Source organism: Neofelis nebulosa, chromosome 16 (genome assembly GCF_028018385.1).
Source record: "Neofelis nebulosa isolate mNeoNeb1 chromosome 16, mNeoNeb1.pri, whole genome shotgun sequence".
NCBI classification, from domain to species: Eukaryota; Metazoa; Chordata; class Mammalia; order Carnivora; family Felidae; genus Neofelis; species Neofelis nebulosa.
Genome location: NC_080797.1, coordinates 10631831 through 10654771, shown reverse-complemented (window position 1 = coordinate 10654771; position 22941 = coordinate 10631831). Strand labels below are relative to the sequence as shown.

Below are 22941 nucleotides of genomic sequence, written 5' to 3'. Positions count from 1 at the left end.
GGGAATGAGGAGGTAGAAGGGATGGAGGACAGAGTCTTACTTTTCTTTTTTCTTTTTTAACAAGCATACCCAAACGTTAACATTAATTAAATCTGGTTAGAGAGTACATGGAGTCTAATAGGAAACCTGGGTTCCGGTCGGAATTCATTCTGCCTGCAGAGACCCAAACGTGCAAGTCAAAACATTAGTTTATAATTTCCTGGGTTATTAGGACCCACAGCAAGCTGGCGGGGATATATTCTCTCTGAAAGAAATACATTCTCAAACCAGGCCTTCTACTTTTCGCACACGTAAAGTGCCAGTCCAAATACACTCGCATTTTATTTTAAATAAATCAAAAGAGAAGTCCTTCTGCGTAAGAACCAGCAAAATCAGATCCACAGACTTCGGATATGGGGATTCTCAGATACAGAATGCACAGATGGGTGGGTTTAATCTTTTGAAAACGAAAGGACTAGGGCGCCTGGGTGGCTCGGTTGGTTGAGTGTCCAACTCTTGATTTCAGTTCAGGTTATGATCCCAGGGTCGAGGGACTGAGACCCGTGTTGGGCTCTGTGCTGAGTGTGGAGCGTGCTTGAGGTTCAGTCTCTCTCGCTCTGCCCCTCTCCCGCACTAACATGCTCTCTCTCTAACATATAAACAAACAAACAAATAAGTAAAGCAAAAGAGTGGCCTAAGAAATTAACAAGAGACAATAAGAACGACTTGATATGTTTCAAATACCAACAAAAGAAAATTCCAGAAATGAAAGAGTGAATATTCGATTTTAGAAATACATGGGTGTGTTATCTAGCAGATTAGACAGAGCTAAAAAATAAGAATGAAATAAAATATTTTGGCGGTTCAAAATACGTTTGTAAATCTTGACATTCCCTTCAAAAGGTGATGCCTAATTCTCTTCCCCTTGAGTATGGGCTGAACTTAATGCCCTTCATCCAACAAGTAGGAAAAAAGTAGACGTTACGGTGTGTGAGTTTGGGCACTTGGTCATAAAAGAACTGTGGTTTCTTGCCTCTCTCTGGATCCCTTGCTCTGGGAAAGCCAGTTGGCCAGTTGCCCGGTTGCAAGAACCCTCATGATGTGCTACAGAGAGGTTCACTTGATGAAGAGTTGAAGTCTCCAGCCAATAGCCTCATGAGTAATCCCCAGTCAAGTTCTCGATGAGTGCGCCCCAGCCAGCATTTCGACTCTACTGTTACGCGAGACCCTGAATCAGAACCAAACAGCTAAGCCACACTCGAATTCCTGACCCTCAAAAACTATGTGAGATAGGGGCGCCCGGGTGGCTCAGTCGATTGAGGGCCCGACTTCAGCTCAGGTCATGATCTCACAGCTTGTGGGTTCGGGCCCCGCGTCAGGCTCTGTGCTGATGGCTCAGAGCCTGGAGCCTGCTGAGAATTCTGTGTCTCCCTCTCTCTCTGCCCCTCCCCTGCTCATGCTCTGTCTCTCTCTGTCTCAGAAATAAACTAAAACATTTAAAAAAATTAAAAAAAACAAAACAAAACTATGTGAGATAATAAATGTTAAGATGCCAAGTCTTGGGGTTAATTTCCCGTATAGCAATGGATAACGACTACAAAGGCAGAATTAAAGAAATGACACCGAAGGCAAACAGAAAAAGATACAAAAGATGGGGGGGGGGGGGGGGAATAGAGCGATATTGAGGATAGAATGAAAATGTCTAATCTCAGCCTAAATGGAGTTCCCTGAGGGACATAAAGAGACAGTAGGGGAGCGGTAGTATCTGGAGAAATGGTAGCTATTAACTTTTCAGAATTGATACGAGACATGAGTCCTCACTCTCAAGAAGCACTATGCCTCCTAAACATGATAAGGAAAAAAATCCATGCCTGCATACAAAGTAAGGAAACTGCCCAATATCGAGAGGAAAGATTTTTTAAAAAACAACCAGGGGATTAAAAAAAACCCAATTACCTACCAAAAAAAGTAAGAGCTGGACTGAAGCTGAATTCTTAGCAGCGACCATGAAAGCCAGAAGAAGTGCACTATTAATTCCAAAGCACTAAAATAAAAACAATTGCCAGCCTAGAATTACATGATTGGGAAGTTATCTTTCAAGAATAGAGACATTTTCGGGCACCTGGCTGGCCCTGTTGGTGAAGCCAACTCTTGATCTTGGGGTTGTAACCTCAAGCCCCACTTGGGGTAGAGAGATTACTTAGGGGTGCCTGGGTGGCTCAGTTGGTTAAGCGTCAGCTCAGGTCATGATCTCGCGGTCCGTGAGTTCGAGCCCCTCGTCGGGCTCTGGGCTGATGGCTCAGAGCCTGGAGCCTGCTTCCGATTCTGTGCCTCCCTCTCTCTCTGCCCCTCCCCCGTTCATGCTCTGTCTCTCTCTGTCTCAAAAATAAATAAACGTTAAAAAAAAATTTTTTTTTAATAAAAATAAAAATAAAAAATGTGTGGACTTGCAAAATAGAAGTACAATACTGGGCAAGAATAACATGCAAGCCAGAGTAAATTTAGTCTGGGAGTAAAGCCGTTAAAGGTTCTATTTTTTGAAAGGAAGGATATTTATTAACCGGAAACCACGTTATATTAAAGTGTAGGGTAATCACTAAGAGAGTAGAGGTAATTGATTGATTATGCAGTCCAAAAAAATCAGCTAAAGATATAGAGATCTGAATAATAAGCAAGTTTGGTCAAAGGGATATAAAGAGAACTCTGCATACAACAAACGGAGAACAATATTCTTGAATTCACATGAAACATTTCATATAAACGTGATCGCTTTCTCGACCATGAAGTCAATCTCAACAAACTCCAAAGCATAGGTATCATTCAAGTCACTTTCTCTGACCGAATTACGATGAATTTAGAAATCAACAAGGAAAAGCACACTAAAATTAGGATATTTATAAACACTTGTGGGGTGTCTGGGTGGATCAGTCAGTTAACACCTGACTCTTGATTTTGGCTCAGGTCATGATCTCGCGGTTTGTGAGTTCGGGCCCCGCGTCGGGCTCTGTGCTGACAGCTTGGAGCCTGGAGCCTGCTTCTGATTCTGTGTCTCCCTCTCTCTCTTCCCCTTCCCTGCTTGAGCTCTGTCTCTCTCTCAACATAAATAAACTTAAAAGAAAACCACTTGTAAATTACGTCATCAAGCAAAGACAAAAACCAGACACTTAGGCAATCGGAAAAAAATCGGAGTTATGGACACTGCAAAGAAGGAGATAAAATGACCACTGTTTGCAGATGATATGATTGCGTGACAGAAAACCTAAAGGCCTCAGCTGGGAAATTACGAAAGACAAAAAGAGAAGTTAGTAAGATAGTGAGGTGCGAAATTAATGTACGGAAACCAACAAAATCAACCAACGACCAGTTAGAAGGAATAAGGTGGAAAGGGTAGACATAGGAACCGAAACATTTCACATTCACTTTTATGTTGTTTAGATTTTTTTGGCCACAATATGAGTATATTATCTAGTCAAAAAAAAGTTCTTAGTATCGATGAATGGTGTACTCCTTGAGGATACACAAAGCGTGTGGACAGAAAGTTGATAAGGGCCTGGTGTTGGGCAGGCAGGACTCAATAAATAGCCTCACAGACTGAAGGACCCGGGTCAAGCAAAGAGCAGGTTTCTAGAACAAAATCTCTGACATCAACATCCAAGAGCTCTGGGATGGGATGCCCCTGGAGGTGGCTTGTATGGGGATGGTTGGAGCACACAGGGGTCCCCTGGGGGCCCCCCATGTGATTCCATGCATGACTTCTGTATGTCGTGTGTATGACCCACTGTCCCTGACCTTGTCCTAACACGACTTCTCCCATGGATGTCCCATTTATTATGTGCCCATTTATAGCCCACCTGTGAGTCTGACCCGGCATAGGACCCTCCAGGTGACTCCTCGGTGGACCCCATCAATGTGACCCTCGCCCTCTGGCTTCTAGCTGAGTTTGGCTGATGTGGAGGACCGACTGGAGGAAGACAGGAAGGAGTATGGACATAAGCAAAGACCAGCCAAACGAGAAAAGCCAAGGAAAGCCAAGGCCATTTATTCTGAACTTGCCATAGAAGGGAGTCAGCCACCAGCAGGTGGTGGCCGGGAGACCTTTACAGTGGCTGGGGAAGCTACCTAGAACTGGGGCATCCCGTGTGATTGGTCAGGGGTGAACATTTGCTTTTCCCTGGCTGGTCCTAAGTTGGAGGCAGGGACACAAATCAGGGAGGCTGTCTGTTGTTAATCAAGTCCTGGGCATTTGGGGCTATTTGCCATAGAGGTTATTGTTTGACTTACTGGATCGTTACCGGAGATAGCAGCCTGACTTTCTACAAGTCCCACCTACAGCAGGCTGCCTTCCCGGGCTGGTTACCGTCACGAGGGGTTGGTTTCCTGGGCGGGCTGCTGCAGATTGGGAGTTACAGTTCTACTGGGGTTTTTTGGTTTTTTGTTTTCGCTTTTGTTTTTGTTTTCTTAAGTAATCCCTGTGCCCGACACGGGGCTCGAACTCAGGACCCGGAGGCCAAGAGTTGCATGCTCTACCAACTGAGGCAGCCAGGTGCCCCTAGAGTTCTACTTTTATATATGGCCTGGCCTTGGTCCATTTGTATATTCAGTCTCTCAAAGGCTGTTTATCCCCCAGCTGCCTCCCTGCAGGGCCACTCCCACCTGTGGCCTCAGTGGAAGTTCACAGCCCCCCCCAGGTGACCCTCTCTGTCCCAAATGCTGGTAAGCATTGGCCCCCCCCCCCCCTCCCCTCAGGTCTGCAGGCCCCAGGCTCAGACACCCTGGCAGGACTCTCCAGAGGGCTCACGACTGCATCCCATCGTCCTTGGCTCCAGAGAGATGGAATATTCCTGGGGTAACAGAGTCTGCTCCTTCGGGAGACAGAGCACGAGTGGCCAAAGCTTTGAGAATTCAGTAGGGAGCCTGCATTCTGTTTCCTCCCCAAGCATCTGAACTTGACGCTTCCTCAAGAGGTTGACCTCAGCCCAGGGACACATTGCAAGGTGTGAAGAGGTCCCTACACCCTCATTCCCCTGAGCTGCCCTTAGTGGGGAGAACTCTAGAAGCTGAATGTCGGAAAGCAACAGAGCGACGTGTGCTTACTTCGTCTCCACGGGGATACACAAAGCTGACAGTGGCGAAGAACAGGGACAAAAGTGACGGCGACAAACCCGGCTATATTTTTGAGTGTCCTAAGCACATCGCAGAACAAGAAGGTCTCACCTGTACCAAACAGAGTGGCAGGCCCACGCACACTCACGCACAGGACTGGAAAGGAACGTGCTGAAACATTCGCAGAGATCGTCTCTGGGCGGCAAGATGACAGGTTTCTGTTTTGTCTTTGTGCCTGTGTTTCTCATGTTCCCACAATGCACCGTGCACAAGTGTACCAAATGGGGCTTGTGGGGGGGGGGGGGAAGCTTGGGTCTAAATCCTGGCTCCGTCTCTGATCAGTTGTGTGACTTGAACAGTCTGTTTCCCCGCTCACTGCCCAACACCCTCATCTGGAAAATGGGACCCATAACGGTTCCTACCTCGTAGGGGAAATGAGAAGGTTCAGTGAGTGAATTTATGGAGAGTGCTTCAAACGGCGACTGGCACATAGTAAACACTATAGACAGTGGTGTTGGGTATTTATTTATATGAATATTATTATTACAACGTTATTACTATACCCAAGGCCAGAAATTCCTCATTAGATCGATTAGCAAAAGGAAAGGTCCCATAAGTTCAGCACTTGGACGCGAGAGAGTTCTGCTGCCTATCGGACCCTGTGATTTCGTGTTCTGTGTGCTGTGAACAGATCGTGCAGATCCTCACCCCTTGGGCCGCGGGGGCAACCCAGGCAGCCTGGCTCTTGTCTGGGCCCCCAGGGCGGGAGATTTTCACCATCGCTGGGAACGCAGAGACCACAGAGACCGGCCGCCTTCTTAGGGACAGAGCTCACCAGCAGAGGGCGCAAGTGGCAAGCCCAAGGAAAAACTGGGCGGTGACCTTGGAACTTTTTTCCCTCTCACGTGGGGAGTACTAAGCTTTTTTTGTTTGAGCACCCTTGCATTTTTTTTCTGGAAAGCGAGGTACCCTTTGCACATTTTCAGCTGGGCATCTAACGCTTTGATTATCATGTAAAGTCGTTGCGAGAGCGGGCATGTTATAAATAGTACCGTGTTAAATTAAGCAGGTACATCATTTTTAAATATAGCCCGTGAAGTGTAAACACCGCCATGATTCGGTACTATGGTGCATTTAAAAAATACAAGAACAGGTTCTTGCTCACCAGTTAGAAATTTTGCACGTTTCCCTTTTTCTCTTTGCATTTCCATCCTTCTCCCTACAGATGTATGATAATGTGATCTACTCTCGTGCTGAAAGTCTTTTATTTACGACCCTGTCATACTTCTCTCCACGAAAACGCAAATGTACGCTGAAAATGAAAACGGCTTAATTCCTGAGACCTTAGGGGTCTGGTTAATTTCTCTTGGGGATTAATTTATCACTATGATTCATATTAATGCACAGCGCTGATGCAAACAACACAAATGTGTTACAAGTTGTGTGTGTGTTTTAATGTTTATTTATTTTGAGATAGAGGACACCCAGGCGTGCTTGTGCACATGCGAGCGGGGGGGGGGGGGGGGGGGGGAGAGAGGGAGAGGGGCGCCTGTGTGGCTCCGTGGGTTAAGCAGCGTACTTGGGCTCAGGTCATGATCTCACAGTTCACAAGTTCGAGCCCCACATCGGGCTCTGTGCTGACAGCTCAGAGCCTGGAGCCTGCTTCAGATTCGGATTCTGTGTCTCCCTCTCTCTCTGCCCCTCCTCCGCTTGCACTCTGTCTCTACCTCTCTCAAAAAAATAAACAAATGTTTAAAAAAAAATTTTTTTTTTTTTAAAGAAAGAGAGAGGGAGAGAGGATCCCAAGCAGGTTCCACACTGTTGGCGCAGAGCCAGATGTGGGGCTCAATCCCACAAACTGTGAGCTGAAATCAGGAGTCCACAGGCACCCCTGCATTACAAGTTCTGATAACAGAGCTTGCAATGCTCAGATTGCTTCTTTATTCGGCGCTTCAGAAGCTGTTACACCCAACTGGTTGGCTCAGTCAGTTAAGCGTTCGACTTCAACTTAGGTCATGATCTCACGGTTTGTGGGTTCAAGTCCCACGTCGGGCTCTGTGCTGATGGCTCAGAGCCTGGAGCCTGCTTCGGGTTCTGTGTCTCCCTCTCTCTCTCTCCCCTCCCTGGGAGAACTGGGCCAGAAATCACTGATCCAAGCCAACCCAATGGAAGCCTCCAGACCAACTCACAGATGGCATCCAAGCAAAGGGATGAAAAGAAATTTTCCCAAATGACTTCATTACTACACAGCTAGGATAGCAGCACAGAGAGCAGGTAGTATTTCTGTTTTTATATGCTTTGTATTATTTTTAGTTGTTTATATTACATATTATAAGCATCACATGCCTCCATATTCTATTTAATTGTCTCACTTTTCTCACTGAGATACTTTGTAACTCTTCAAATTCCATGTTTAGCAAGTCCTATAAATAGAATTTGAAGGTGAGAAAAATGAAAATATTTGAAACACACCTAATTGTTTTTTTAATTTTGAAAAACAGGGATAGTTTTTGGTTGATTGAGGCTTGAGTTCTTTGCTTTTGGAAGATCATGCATGATGTCTGGTCTCAGATGCTTTGAAATAGACAAAATGTGTGTCTTAGTGGAAAGAATAAGCTTTGAAGTTTGACGTATTATACTCAAATCCTAGTTTGGCCAATTGCTTTTACATTGGCCTCAGTTTTCTTACCTGTGAATGAAAATAATGAATAATAAGGTCTGGGGGTTCTTTGTGGGTTTTTTTGTTTCTGTTTGTGTTTTTTTGTTGTTTTGTTTTGTTTTTTTGGTTTGGTCTGGTTTGGGTGATATTGGACAATGCTCTTTTTATATTCTGATTAGTCTAAGGATCCTGACTTTCCAGCTCTGGCTCTAAATTCCCTAGGATCTTGGGCTAGTTCGTCACCCTCTGAGACCTAGTTATCCAGGGTGTTGAACGCAAGGATTTCAGTGGCTACTCATTACAACCCACCCGGCATTAGCACTCTCGGCACTTAGGTCTCTCCGACCTTGTTACCCCCTCGTGGTCCTCTGCAGCCCAGTCTTTTCGACAAGTCCAAATGCGGCCTCAGACCCGCCCCGGTCTGCATTTCGGGAAGATCTCCAGGTGACTGGCAGGCCCGTCGGCCCTACTATCCTGGATTAAATAGATTTGAGGCATCTTAGAAAACAAAAGTGCCGGAATCACTATAAATGTAGAAATTTCACAAACTCTTGGATCGAGCCTGCTCCTGACAACTTAGAGACGATAGACGCCCTTTCTGAGCCCCCACATCTGAAAGGTACGGAACTTGTGCATTTATCGTGTTTTGTTCCTGGGGTCAAACAATGCATTTGCCGGGTACTCCTGTCTCTTAATGATCTGGTATTAAATTATGACCTTTTATTTTCCCCGCTGTCCCTGGAGTCAGGCAGAAATCATCTGCAGTCCCCTTTCTGCCCCCCTAGTGGCCGCTTACCCTTGGACAAGTTACTTAGCCATCGAACCTAGATTAGCCCGTCTAAGGAAACTCATAACCCCTCTAGGATTGCCGTGAGGATGACGAGGCTATGGATGAAAGCACTTAGCCGCGCTCCGGAATACGGCAGCGGCTAATGTTATTACAAAACAGAAAATGTCATCCTATCAACTTATGGGTAATGATGTGACATTTTTACGGTGGTTGTATTAGTCCGCTCAGGCTGCCATAACAAAATACCATAGACTGGGAGTCTTAACACCAGAAATTTATTTTCTCTCAGTCCTGGATGCTGGAAGCCCCAGATCTGGTGTCGGCTGACTCATCTCCTGGTGGGGACCCTCTTCGTGGCTTTTAGATGGTGGCCATCTTGCTGTGTCCTCACACGGCCTTTCCTCCGATGCATGTGACCTTCTTATAAGGGCCCCAGTCAGATTAGGACCCCACCTTTAGGGGAGCCTGCGTGGCTCAGTCGGTTAAGCGTCCGACTTCAGCTCAGGTCACGATCTCGCGGTCTGCGAGTTCGAGCCCCGCGTCGGGCTGTGTGCTGACGGCTCAGAGCCCGGAGCCTGCTTCCGATTCTGTGTCTCCCCCTCTCTCTGCCCCTTCCCCGCTCATGCTCTGTCTCTCTCTGTCTCAAAAATAAATAAAAACATTAAAAAAAATAAAATAAAATAAAGGACCCCACCTTTATGAACTCATTTAACTTTAATTACTTCCTTTTCTTTAAAGAAAAATTTATTTATTATTTTGAGAGAGAGAGAGAGAGAGAGAGAGAGAGAGTGGGGGAGGGGAAGAGAGACAGGAAGAGAGAGAATCTCAAGCAGGCTCCATGCTGTCAGCACAGAACCCAACACAGGGCTCGATCTCACGAACCTGACCTGAGCCGAAATCCAGACTTGGACGCTTGAACGACTGAGCCACTGAGGCACCCCACTTTAATGACTTCCTAAGGGCCCTACCTCCACATACAGTCACAGAGCTCCAACCTATGAATTTTGATGGGGACAGAAAAGATATGCTTACCTCAGATTATTCCAGAGCTATCATGTGGCAAACAGAGAAGTCAGCAGAATTAGGACTGTGGTGTGTGATTTGATATCATATCTCATTATAGTGAAGAACCTCCCTCTTCTTCTTCTTCTTCTTTTTTTAATGTCTACTTTTATTTTTGAGAGAGAGAAAATCAGTGTGTGAGCAGCACAGGGGCAGAGAGAGAGGGAGATACAGAATCTGAAGCAGGCTGCAGGCTCTGAGCTGTCAGCACAGAGCCCAACTGTGGGGCTCGAACCCACAAACCACGAGATCATGACCTGAGCCCAGATGCTCAACTGACTGAGCCACCCAGGCGCCCCAGTACATTTGTGTTGTTTATAATTTTTTAACGTTTATTTATTTTTGAGAGAGAGAGAGAGTGAGCGAGCATGAGCAGAAGAGCATCAGACAGAGAGGGAGACACAGAATCCAAAGCAGACTCAGGCTCTGGGCTATCAGCAAAAGAGCCAGATGCAGGGCTCAAACCCATGGACTGGGAGATCATGACCTGAGCCAAAGCCTGATGCTTAACTGACTGAGCCACCCAGGCACCTGAACACTTGTGTTGTTTAAACCACTAAGATTTGGCAACTGGTTACAGCAGCCCGGGAAACCGATACAAATCATGAGGTCCCCATCACTGAAGATGTTCAAGAAAGAAAAGAGAGGACCGTTTACCTTGATAGTCATAAAGGGCGCGCAGAGCATTCTAGATAATCTCTAAGGAGGAGAATGGCTCACGGTGGCCTCCTTCAATAGAGTTCACGCCGTGCTTTTACACACATTTTTCCTTTGACCCTCTCAATAAGTTTATGGAAACAGACCCGCTCAGAACTAATTCTCATCATTTAGTGCAAGAACATTAAAATTCAAGGTGAGGTGGCTGGTTTGTGGTCACGCAGCCAGGAAATGGCAATGGCAAGGCTAGAACCCAGGTCTTCTGATTTACAGACTGGTGGCCCCTTCCCCTCGGCGATGTTGCCTCTTTCAGAGTCCAAAGGTCTCCTTTCGCGGGGAACTGAGTTAGCTTGGCTTAGGCTGTCCCAAACCAGAACCTAGGGTGTCTCCTTTTAGCCTCCAAATCCAGCCCCAGACCGGCTGTGCCCTGCACCCCCGGGGGAGTCCTGAGTCGGAGCTCCTGGCCAGGTTGGGGGGCTTGAGCTCCTTTGTGGCTGAGCAAGGCGCGGCTCTATGAGTGACCAACGCCCTGAGCTCATGTCGTGGCAGCAGCCGGCCCAGGTGTCAGCCTCTGGCCTTGCCTGGAGTTTGCTGGTCGTGGTTATAAGGGATTGTGGCCACACGTTTGTGCGATGGCCAACTGGGCCTAAAATCTCAGGGTGCTGCGTCAGGCCACGGTGAACGGGGCAGGGAGGAATTACCCGTCGAGGTATGTGTGGCTGCACCTGAGGGGGCAGTGCTCCCAGCCCAAGGTGGCAGGAAGTAGTCCCCTGCTCTCTTGGACAGGAACACGGGCTTCCGCTGAGCACACGTGTCAAAGGTTTGTTGCGCGAACTCACAAATGGTGAGGTCAGACCCGAGCCGAAGTCAGACCCTCAACGGACTGAGCCACCCAGGCGCCCTCGGCTGTAGACTTTTCTACATGTCTTCAAAAGTTCCTCTAGTTCAGGGTGCCTGGGTGGCTCAGTTGGTTAAGCCTCCGACTTTGTTTCAGGTCACGATCTCACGGTTTGTGGGTTCGAGCCCCGTACCCGGCTCGCTGCTGTTAGCACAGAGCCTGCTTCAGATCTTCTGTCCCCCTTTTCTGTCTGCCCCTCCCCTGCTCTCTCAAAAAGAAACGTTAAAAAAAAAGAGAGAGAAATTTCCTCCAGTAAGAAAGAAAGCCTGCCTAGGGATAGGGAGAAGTTCCTCTGACCCCCCAGGCCAGTTATCTTGAAAATTCCACCAGCTTCAGGCTGCTGTAATAGACCCTTGGGGTCCATTCCATCCTGGCACAGGTCGCCTACATTTCAGACTAGTCCCTCCTCCCGGAGCAGCAAGTTGTTTTATCAACAGGCCAACTTCAGGATTTGGAGTCTTTCTTTCCCCTGTCTCAGGATCTATGCGGATCACTCTTCCTCCAATGTTAACAGGCCACCCAGAGCTCCCTCTCAGCATCCATACACATCCCATCTGGAATTTGCTCTTCTTCTTCCAGCTTGTAAACACTTCTGCGGTTGGAGAGCTTTCCTGTCTGCAGGTCACAGTCAAAGGCATCCACGGAGGACAGGCTGCCAGTGTGATAGAAGCTTTTATGGTCCAGGGATCCATCCAATCCGTTGGAGATGTCCACGTGGCCCAAGGACTTTCCCACGGTCAGGAAGGAGGGGCTACAGGGGCCCCTGGTGCCATCCAGAACTTCGGGGGCTGTTTCCTCAGCCACGGTGCCAGCTAAATCTCTCCCATCAGGATCCACCTTGCTGTTCTTGTCTTTACTGTGGTCAGGACAACTGCTGACTGATCTTCCCAGTTCAAAGCACAGAACTTCGTTCCGACTGTGGCCATATAGCCCCCCGACTGGCGAAGGGCCGCAGAGCTGACAGGACATCCACGATCACTTGCTGTGCTTGCTTGCTGAGCGAGTCCCACCAGCAAAACTCTTTTGCAGAAATCTCTACAAAGACCAGAGCGTTGGATGCCTCCTCCCACCCTGGAGATTGGTCGTACCGGCCGTACCCGGGCAAAACACACTTAATCTTTTTTTTTTTTTTTTTTAATTTTTTTTTACATGTATTTATTTTTGAGAAACAGAGTGAGACGAAGCGTGAGCGGGGGGAGGGGCAGAGAGAGAAGGAGACACAGAATCTGAAGCAGGCTCCAGGCTCCCAGCAAGCGGTCAGCACAGAGCCTGAGGCGGGGCTCGAACCCACGAACTGTGAGATCGTGACCTGAGCCGAAGTCGGACGCTCCACCGACCGAGCCACTCAGGTGCCCCCAAAACGCACTTAATCTTAATGGAAGACATTTTACTTTTAAGATGATAGGGTGGGGCCGCCTGGATGGCTCAGCTGGTTGAGAGTCCGACTCTTGATTTAAGATCAAAATCCACTTTCCCTTCTTCTGTAAGTGCTGAGACACAGGACCACCACCATGGCGTAAAATACACTCAAAGCCTCTCGAAGCATCATAGATGCTTAAAACACAGTTTACCTACGTTCCAAAAACAGCACCCCAGTTAGCTAAAGAGCCTGTTCACCTTCACAAACCCCACAAGAAGACGTTAAGGGGATATGGTGAAAAACACAAGGAACCTTGGAGTCAGGGGCATCAGAGTTTGTGAGAACTGGGGCCAGTGACTCTGTGGGTGGTGGTTTCCTCATCAAGTGAAGCCAGTTTTGCTGAGCTGAGGACGCATGTGAATAAAGGGCCCAGCAGGGTCAGGAGAACTTGAAGGAAGATCTGCTCTCAGACAGATTCTCCTGAAACATTTAACTTCCAAGGACGAAGGCAAGATTGGCCATATAAGCAAGAAGAAGAAGAAGAAAGCTGTCTGTATCATATCCGTTAGACTGTTTTCCTCAGTGTGAGAGGCAGGGTCATCCAAACTGGACCAGGGATGGCTAGGGAGGAGCCCGAGGGAGGGAGGGCTCAGGCATATCCATCAGGGCTCCCAGATTCACGTTCCTGAGGGAAGCAAGGCTGGTACTTTGCTAACATGGCAAGTGCATCCGGGACATCTTGCAGGCAGGAGCAAATCAGAAACCAAACACTTGGATTCCCCAAATCAGGGAGACCTGAGTCCTCTAAGTTGCATACTTCCTGACCTAAAATCCTGCCCCTCGACTTTTGTAATGCCGACGTCTGAAGACGTGTCACCAACTTTATGGATATGATTTTCATGTGAAATGTATTTATTTATTCATTCATTTACTTAGCGTCACGGACAGACTTGGTAACCTTGGAGATCTTGACTTTATTTGTTTCCTCTTTGAATACCCGTAGTGTTTCCTTATTTGACAATCCATCTCTGAAGTCTGACGTGGGAACAGTTCTGCAGTTTAACCTCCTTCTCTTGTCTAAAATGCATCGGTTTCCGGGCCACCTGGGTGGCTCGGCCAGTTAAGCGTCAGACTTTCGCCTCGGGACACGGTATCGCAGTTTGTGAGTTTGAGCCCCGCATCGGGCTTGGGATTCTCTCTCCCTCTCTCTGCCCCTCCCCCGCTTGTGTTTTTTTTCTCTCTCGGTAAATAAATAGATAAACTTGAAAATGCGTGTGTTTCTGGGTCTTCTGGTCACCAGTGACACACTGGGAGTGCTTACCACCAGACCCAAGAAAACTGCCCTTTGGAGCGTGGGGCGTCCCGATTGGGTGGGGGCCTGTGGTGCCCGCAGTGGAAGAATTCACCCAAGGCAGAACAAGAGAGATGGGAGTTTACTAAATACACTGCAAGAGAGCGGCGGCAGGACAGCAAAGGAGAGACCACCTGCCACAACGCGGTAGTGAGGGGCTATAGTTACACGGTGGGGCGAGGGAGCATGGAAACGTGGAATTTTCCCTTTTCGGTTAATCTTACCCACTGCCCGGTTGTGCTTGGTCAGTGAGGGCCTGTGGCTATTTCGAAGTGGGTCACTTAATGAGCCTGTTTGCGTTCAGCTCGGGGGTCCCTGCGGGCCCTTCTGCCTTGTTCAAGGTTCCGTTGCTCTAGCCTGTTGCTTCTACACGAAGAATGGCTGGTGCCAGCCCAGCCCAGCCCAGCAAGAACCTCATGAAGCAATAAAGCTTGGCTCTCACTGACCCTGTGTCTTATTTATTTAAAAAAATTTTTTTAATGTTTATTTATTTTAATTTTTTTTTTTAACATTTATTTATTTTTGAGACAGAGAGAGACAGAGCATGAACGGGGGAGGGTCAGAGAGAGAGGGAGACACAGAATCCGAAGCAGGCTCCAGGCTCTGAGCCGTCGGCACAGAGCCCGACGCGGGGCTCGAACCCATGAACCCCGTGAGATCATGACCTGAGCCGAAGTCGGCCGCTCAACCGACTGAGCCACCCAGGCGCCCCTGCCCCCGTGTCTTCTATGTGTCTTCTGGCTCTGTTTCTGTCCCGGGTTGCGTCTGATTCTTGGCCAAGTCTGGTTTGGGTCTGGTTCTGACCTGCATACAGCTACTTACGCCTCCATGGCAGGGAGTGGGGGAGATACACGGTCGGACCATTTGGAGAGCCTCGTCAGATGGGAGCCAACAGGAATTCGGATCTTTAGGTTATGTCTTCATTTACCTTGGGGATTCCGATACCTCCCGGGAAGCCCCGTTATGTTTTTGTGGGCACACGCCAGCACGAGCTCGGGGTGTGGGAAAGAGCGGGGAGCTTCCATGTTCTCCAAGGGCCACTGTCTCCGAATAGCCGCCTGGTCACCGACCCAGCAGCTCTCTGAACCCCATCCCCTTTGGGGTCTTGATGGAGGCTTCATTAAGTAGGCACGATTGATTAAATCATTAGCCATTGGCAGTCGAACTCGACCTCCAACCCCCTCTCCCCTCCTTGTAGGTTGGGGGTAAAACCAAAAGCCTGTAATCACATAGTTGGCTCAAGTGACAAACAGCTCTCACCCTTAGGTGAGGTCCAAAAGTCACCAAAAAAAGACTTCTCGATTTCTCCTATCACTTAGGGAATTCCAATGGTTTTAGGGGCTCTGGGCCAGAAACGGGATGGACACCAAACACAGTATATATTTCTTATTATAAAGCACAACATTGCAATTAAAAAAATTTTTTTTAACGTTTATTTATTTTTGAGACAGAGAGAGACAGAGCATGAGTGGGGGAGGGCAGAGAGAGAGGGAGACGCAGAATCGGAAGCAGGCTCCGAGCTGTCAGCACAGAGCCTGACGCGGGGCTCGAACTCACGGACCGCGAGATCACGACCTGAGCCGAAGTCGGATGCTTAACCGACTGAGCCACCCAGACGCCCCACAACATTGCAATTTTAAAAAGGCTTTTCCCTATCTTGTGAATGATGGTAACTTACCTTTCACAATGGTCTATTTATAATCTCTCTGTAGCTCATTCTCTGTCTTTCTCTGTGGTATGTGTCTCCATTCCGACACAGACCCCTGACAAGGGAAATGAGATTAGCAGGACTGGCTAAGATGAATCATCTGGAGTGAAAAGAATATTGGAAAATTAGCCACAACGACCACCACAGTGTTCCCCATAATAAGAAGAATCAGAGTGGCTTTGGACTTTTCGTCTGTAACACACTATGCTAGAAGCAATGGGGTATCTCTAATGTGTGAACAGAAGACAAAAAAGGTGGCATGCAAGGGTCCACAAAATATATATTGCATAGCTTTTCTAAAAAAGCGGCTACTTGAGAAATCACCCACTCTATAATGAAGAGTTCTTCAGAATAAAGAATACCGGAAAGCCAGGCACATGTTGAGAACCCAGTGAGTGCGGTATGCAGAGTAATGGCCCCCCAACGACGTCTATACTCTAACCCCCAGAACCTCTGAGCGTTCCCTTTTGCGTGGCAAAGGGACTTTGCAGATGTGATTCATTTAAGGATCGTGCATGCAAATATTATCAAGTAAGCCCAGTATGACCTCCAAGGTCCTTACAAGAGAAGAGCAAGCGGGTCAAAGTCAGAACAAGGAGATATGATGAAGCAGAGGTTAGAGCCATGGACTTGGAAGATGGAGGAAGGAGCCACGAGCCAAGGCAGCCTTTAGATGCTGGAAAAGGTGAGAAAATGGATTCCCCCCCCCCCCCCCCCCAGAACCCCCAGCAGGATCGCAGCCCTGCTCACATCGTGATCTTATCCCCACAAAACCCATTTCAGACTTGTGACCTCGGTAAAATACTAAAGTTTTTGAAAGACTATTTCTATTGGTAAAACTACTCGGTTATCAAGAGTCATACAAAGACTCCAACTACCTCCATTTTGAGCTCAAACTTTCTGACTGATTTAAGTTCTTCTCTTCCAGCTTATCTCTTAGCTCGGGCAAAAGACCCTTCCGGGCAAAGCATCCGGTGATGAAAACCGAAACTACCCCCTCGAGCAAGTGCTAAGTGACAGCCCTGAGCCAGTGAGACCCTGGGGGGAGGGTGGGGGCTGGCTCCAAGACACTGAAGGACCCGATCATTACTGCCCACCCACCGGTACCTGCCAACCCTTGCCCCACACTTTCCTTGTGTAACCCTGGAAGGTTTTTTTTTTTTTGGCACTTTGGCGACGTCTTTGAGAAGCTACTTCGCTGTCTTCCTGGTGTTGGCTTCACGGAAGTAAATCCCTTCCTCGTGTCACCTCCACTCGTCTCTGCCTTTGGGTTTTGTCAGTGGTGTGTGGCCGAACAGGGTCCGGTTGTGACCCCCCTGGAGTCAGGTGCTCATCGCCCTTGGGCCCTGGCTACATTTTCTTGTTTCAAGCCAAGTAAATCTGTGGTCATGTGTTACAACCACAACCTATAAACGTTTATCATTGGCCAAAATCGATTCAAGAAGAGGTAGAAAATCTGAATAGACCAGCAGCCCCAGAAGAAACAGAAACTTTCCCCTTTTTTTCTTCTTATTTTCAAACTAAATATAGCTCCTAAAAAAAAAAGGCATCAGCCAGTCTTTTGATGAATGCCGTCAAACCTTCAAAGAACAGATAATTCTTTCTTCTTTTTTTAAGTTTATTTACACGTGTGGAGGAGGAGAGGGGAAGAGAGAGAGGGAGGCAGAGAATCCCGAGCAGGCTCCATGCTGTCAGCGCAGAGCCCGATGCGGGGCTTGAACTCGCAAACCGTGAAATCATGACCTGAGCCCAAACCAAGAGTCGGATGCTTAACTGACTGAGCCACTCAGGCGCCCCCAAAGAACAGGTAATTCTGATGATATTCTAATAATTACAAAGCGTAAGAACAGAAAGCTTCACAATTGATTCTACGAGGTTATAAATGGTGTGATAACTAACTTGGACAAAGACAGGGAAAACATATACAAAAGAGTGCACAGATATAAAAATCCTGAATGAAACACTAGTAATAAATTCACCACCATAGACCACTGATGCTATACCATAATCAAGGGGAGTTTATTCCAGGAATCAGTGATGGTTACACATCAGGGAAGCTATGATGAACTTCACACTGAAATCCTCAAAGAAAAGAAAATGTGATTACTTCAGTGAACACTGGGGGGAAAAAAGCAGACAAAAGTAACTTCAATATGTGCCTTTTAAAAATCTCTTAGCGGGAGCCACAGAGGAACACAGTAATGACAATTTTTCAAAGATCATCAGCAAAGTCAATACATTACTCATCTAGGGGGAATCAGACATGAATTGAAGTAGGGATATGATTGACCGGGAAGTCTCAGTATCTTAATGAGATACAATCTTTCTGAATAAATCCGCGGATATCATGGCATGTCAGTCAAGATCCCAGCACCGTCCAACTCAAGCATGCTTTCCCACAACCATTCTTGAAGTAATCCTTTGGTTATGTATTGACTCCAATGGCCAAATAGGACTTTCTAGTGTAAGAGAAGGCCTATGGATGAGGTCCATGTTTTGGCTGACCACCGTTTCCTTGATCAAGTTATCTAGTCTTAACGTAACTGTGTGTTGTTTTAAACTAATTATCAATTGACAAGATCTTTTCTTCCCCATTACTTTCCTTTTTCAGAAAGGTATTTGTTTTGGGGGACAGCTGGTTGGCTCAGTCGGTTAAGCATCTGACTCTTGATTTTGGCTCAGGTCACGATCTCACGGTTTGTGAGACAGAGCCCCACGTAGGGCTCTGGGCTGACAGTACTGAGCCTACTTGGGATTCTCTCTCTCTCCCTCTCTCTTCCCCTCCCCCCACCTCTCTCACACACAAAATAAATGAACATTAAAAAAGAAATAAAATAGGGGTGCCTGGGTAGTTCAGTTGGGTAGGCATCTGACTTCGGCTCTGGTTATGATCTCACGGTTCGTGGGTTCGAGCCCTGCATCGGGCTCTGTGCTGACAGCCCAGAGCCTGGAGCCTGCTTCGGATTCTGTGTCTCCCTCTCTCTCTCTCTGCCCCTCCCCCACTCACGCTCTGTCTGTCTGTCTCTCTCAAAAATAAACAATAAAAAAAATAAAAATTAAACAATTAAAAAAAAAAAAGAATGAGTGGTGTCCTTATAAGAAAACAGGGACACAGAGGTAGATGCCCAGGGAGAATGCCAAGTGGTGGTGGAGACAGAGATTGGGATTATGTGGCCACAAAAGAAGGAATACCACGGACTGCAGGCAGCCACCAGGAGCTAGGAGAGAAGCATGGAACAGATTCCCCCTCTAAGCCCCCAAGAGGGAACCAATCCTGCTAAGTCCTTGATTGGAGACACCCTGCCTCCAGAAATATGAAAGAATGACCTTCTGTGGTTTCAAGCCATCAAGGTTGTGGTAACTTGTCACAGCAGCCATAGGGAACTCAGACAGGTGCATGCTATGGGTATGATTTTGATAGTGACCTTGATCATCTGGTTGAGGGAGCGTTGCCAGTTTTCTCCACTTTAAAGTGACGAATCCCCCACCCCGCCCCCACTGTTGCAGACTGTGCCCTTTGGAAGGAAGTCACTGTGCACAGCCCCCTTAGGGAGTGAGACATGATGCTTCCCATCACAAGGAGGCTTTGTTGCTGTTGTGAAAGCGATTTCTGCCTCCAATATATTCATATATGGTATTACCAATGTGAAGGACTGGAAGTATCTGTTGAAGAACTTGTCCATAGCAACTTTGTTAAATCCCCTTATGAATTCTATTAGCTTTCTTTCCCATTTGCTTAATTTGGATCGTGTGTAATTGTAACTGCAATTGTAATGCTTTGGCCTCTCTCTCTCTCTCTCTCTCTCTCTATATATATATATATAAATCTATATACACACACATATATATCACACTTCCGTTCCACCTCTGGTTATATTGGCCAAGACTCCGGAATACTAGTAAAGAACGGCCGTGATTGAGTCAGCCTATATCCTAGGGTTTTTGTCTATTGGGACCCTCACCTCCTCCTCCACTTTCCTGCATGTAATTCTGGTGAGACTATTACCAGTCACAGAGCCCAACCCTTTGGAGACAGGCCTGAGCGCATGGTCCAGGTCTAGGCAAACATTAGACCCTCTTTTCCTTCCCCGGGATGATTTTCCCAACAGTGGGCAAGGAACCTCCATCTGACCACTCAAGTTTTCTCTCTGGTTTTTGTCTGTTCATTTGTTTGGAGCTAGAAGAGAGAGGGCCTTATTATCTGGTTTACAGGGTGGGAAAGAAAGGGGTGAGGGTTCCCAGAGGCAGCTCTGCCCAGCACAGGAAAAGAGAGGCTGCCTATGTAGAAAAAAATGAAACCAAGGAGAGAATCAAAACCGGTGGGAAGACGAGGGAAGGGGAGGAGAGATGGGGGAGAGGGAGAACAGTAAAGACCTTGCTTTAGAATCCCCGCATCCAAACTTCCTGGCTTGGGGGGTCCCAAACTTTATGCTTTCCATTTTCTTTGCTTAAGTTGGGTCGCTTCTGCAAGAGAAGGAATTTCCACTATTACAGAAATCACCCTATCCTGGTAACTAACGTCTGCGGGGCAAGGATCGTGTACCAGGCTGAAGGCACGTCGTTCACCGACACAACCTCATTTCATCGTCACCAGAACCAGCGGTGGAGAAACTATTCCGAGTTTACAGAGGAGGCAACGGAGGGCCTAGGAGGCAAGCAAGTTGCTCTGCTCTCCCGGGGACCACGCGGCAGGTGTCCCTCAAATCCTCCTTTGTGGACGAAAAGTTTCTGGTTCTCCCACTTCAGGCTGATTCAGGATAAATACCCAAGAAGCCCGGCCGAACGGGAATCGTTCTGTTTGGGAAACGTGGGCTTGTCGCTCTATTCTGGTAGATTCTAAGTTCTGTAACACAGTTGGTGGGGGGAAAGGGAGTACGCCAATTCCAAACCCAGCCTCAAAAGCGGGTGCTGGGCGCACTCCGCAGAGCGGGGGCCACCAAAGCCCAGGTGCCCGCCAAGGCGGGCGTGTGCTCAACCCGCGCGCCCCTGGCTGGTCGCCGGCCCCGTCCCGGAGCGAGGACTCGAGGTCCTTCCTGGCCGCACGTTTCAGAACCTGAAACCCTCGGGGCAGGCAGGCGCAGGGCCGGGGCGAGCCCTGGCGTCCGCGGCTCCGAGGGCCCAGCCCCCTGAACACTTTCTGGGTGCTTCCAGAACTTTTGCAAACGCTGCCTTCCCGGTAGGAGTCGCGTCCACAGCGGTGCAGGGGTGCAAGGGAGGAGCCCAAAGTCGCGTCCGGGCAGGGGGCGCGCACGGCGGGGCCCCGGGCTGCGGGCGGGCTCCCGGCGCGCGGCGGGAGGTCTGGGGCGGGGACTGGAGTGGGGGCGGCACTGCGCGCTCCAGGAGGCCGTCTCCGCGCTCCCCCGCCGCAGAACTCCGGGAGCATGGAGGCTATAGAGGTGTCCGAGCCGAGTGGCCCCGGGGCCACCCCCGAGCGTCGTGGGCCGCGCTGCCAGCTTTTGCCCGGCTTCCAAGAGGAGCTGCGGGCGCTCCTGATTCTGGCGGGCCCCGCGGTGAGTCAGGTAGCCTCCGTCGGAGGCTGGGCCCGGCGGGTCGGGGGCCCGGCACGCGTGTCGCCCCGGGTGACCTAGGGGGAGGGAGGGGGTCAGAGCGAGCTGGCGGCAGACGCGCGGGCGCCCGGGGACTCGGTGCCCAGAGCCGCGCGGGCGCGCGTCCCGGTGCCTCCGCGTGCGTCCCGGGTCGCGCTCTGCACCGTCCCGGGGGCCGACCCGCCGGGCACAGGTGGCGCAGCTGGCCCCCGCCCGGGCATGGGGAGCCCCGAAGGAACCGGGACCTGCTGGCCTAAAGGCGCTCCACGGGTGCCTTCGCTGGGAGAAGATTCCAGCAAAGCAAGCCGGTTCCCGAGCCGCAGAACATTCGGGGAATCTGGTTGGCTTGAAAACTAGCTGTCGAGTGGGGATTTCAGGGTAGTTAAATGGTCTCGAGGCAGGGAGGAGGAAGGTGAATTGCCCGTCTCTCTTGGATTTAGATCTCCGGACCCTTCGGGATTATTCTGTCACCCTCTGCACGAGGAAACCAGAGGCATCGTGTCTCTCACTCTCCTCCCCCGTTATTGTGTGTGTTAAAGACGTAGAAAGTTTTTAATGTGGTTCTCTGTGGGGCTGAGGTTTTTTCCTTATCATTCTGAGGCTAGGGCTTTTTCTGCGTTGTCTATTTAAAAGTAATGTGGGTTTTGAAAGCCACAGGAACCACAGAAAAATATAATCCCAGCCCTGTTCTCCTGACAGTTTGGGTGGTTTTCAAGTGAACCGAGTAAGAGTCATTTCATTGGACAAGAAGGACCAGTTGGGGTTTCAAGGCGGGAATAAGCTTTTGGCCACTTGGTAGGCGTTCTGCACCTGCACCGGCTAAGGCGGTCACGTGGCACTTCCTGGCGTGGTGGCATCACTGGTTGAGGGATCTCATGATACCTGCTGTGGTGTGCCCGGGGGCAAGAGTAATGCCAGGGATAAAGCCGTGAAATGAAATTCTATCTAGCAGGAAGGTGTCTGTGAACCTCTTCTTGCAGAATGGAAAGAGAGAGAAAGCGTGGTTTGGAATCTCTGTACCTGGGGGGCTATTCCCTGCTTTGATCTCAGAAGGCAGGTTGGCAAACGACTATGTGAATTTGAGTAGTTCCCGAACCCCTTCTAGCTTTTGTTTATTCATCCCTAAAATAAGGATAGAAATCTGGGCTTTGGCCCAGTGTGCTGTCAGACTTGCTGTGAGAAAAGTCTAATGTAAGGCTGTTATTGCTCTAATAATACAACACCACAAGGCGGCTTGCTGAGACCTAGCCTCTCCCAGGACAAGTCCTTCGTCTCTCTGGACTTTGAATGAATTTCTCCATTGTAACCTGGTCTCCCTTGATGTAGGGGGACCTTCCAGGGATCAGCACTAGCCTGAGTTGTTGACCTGTTGGGCCCTTTGTGTTGGTTGGAACCCCTGTGTGTTTGTATGTATATGACTGTGTTAATTACCGATACAATGTATATTACTTACAGACAAAAATAGAAAACCAGGACAAAGAAGGTAACAAAAACACTCTGAAACTTCCCCACCCAGGCAATTTGGGAATTTCCTTCCAGCCCTTTGGGTGGGGGTTTGTACCTGACTGCTTTACCCAATGTATATTACTTATGGACAAAAGTGGAAAACCAGGACAAAGAAGGTAACAAAAACACTCTGAAACCTCCCCACCCAGGCAATTTGGGAATTTCCTTCCAGTCCTTTGGGTGGGGGTTTGTATGTGACTGCTTTACCCAAAGAGGTCATACAGTGCTGTCACTCATTCAGTCTCTTTCCACACTCAGTGTCCCATACTTTCCACTCCGAATGAACTTCAGATGAGGCCTGTAAGAGAATATGCCTAATGCA

The 22941-nt window shown here is 48.6% G+C and overlaps 1 protein-coding gene and 1 pseudogene across 2 annotated transcripts in view; one reads left to right on the top strand and one right to left on the bottom strand.

The window, feature by feature from the left end:
* Positions 1 to 11418: 11418 nt before the first annotated feature.
* On the bottom strand, positions 11419 to 20950 carry LOC131498056 (regucalcin-like; annotated as a pseudogene).
* The window catches only part of LOC131497420 (multidrug and toxin extrusion protein 1-like), a 37212-nt gene continuing 35165 nt past the window's right edge, over positions 20895 to 22941 (top strand). Inside the window, exon 1 of one of the 2 annotated variants that reach the window (XR_009254970.1) lies at positions 20895 to 21077. Coding sequence is in view for 1 of the 2 variants with exons in the window: in XM_058703663.1 (XP_058559646.1) it covers positions 20949 to 21077 (129 nt within the window). In the remaining variant the exon portion in view is untranslated. The remainder of the gene's footprint in view (positions 21078 to 22941) is intronic. The other variant, XM_058703663.1, reaches the window with a different exon arrangement.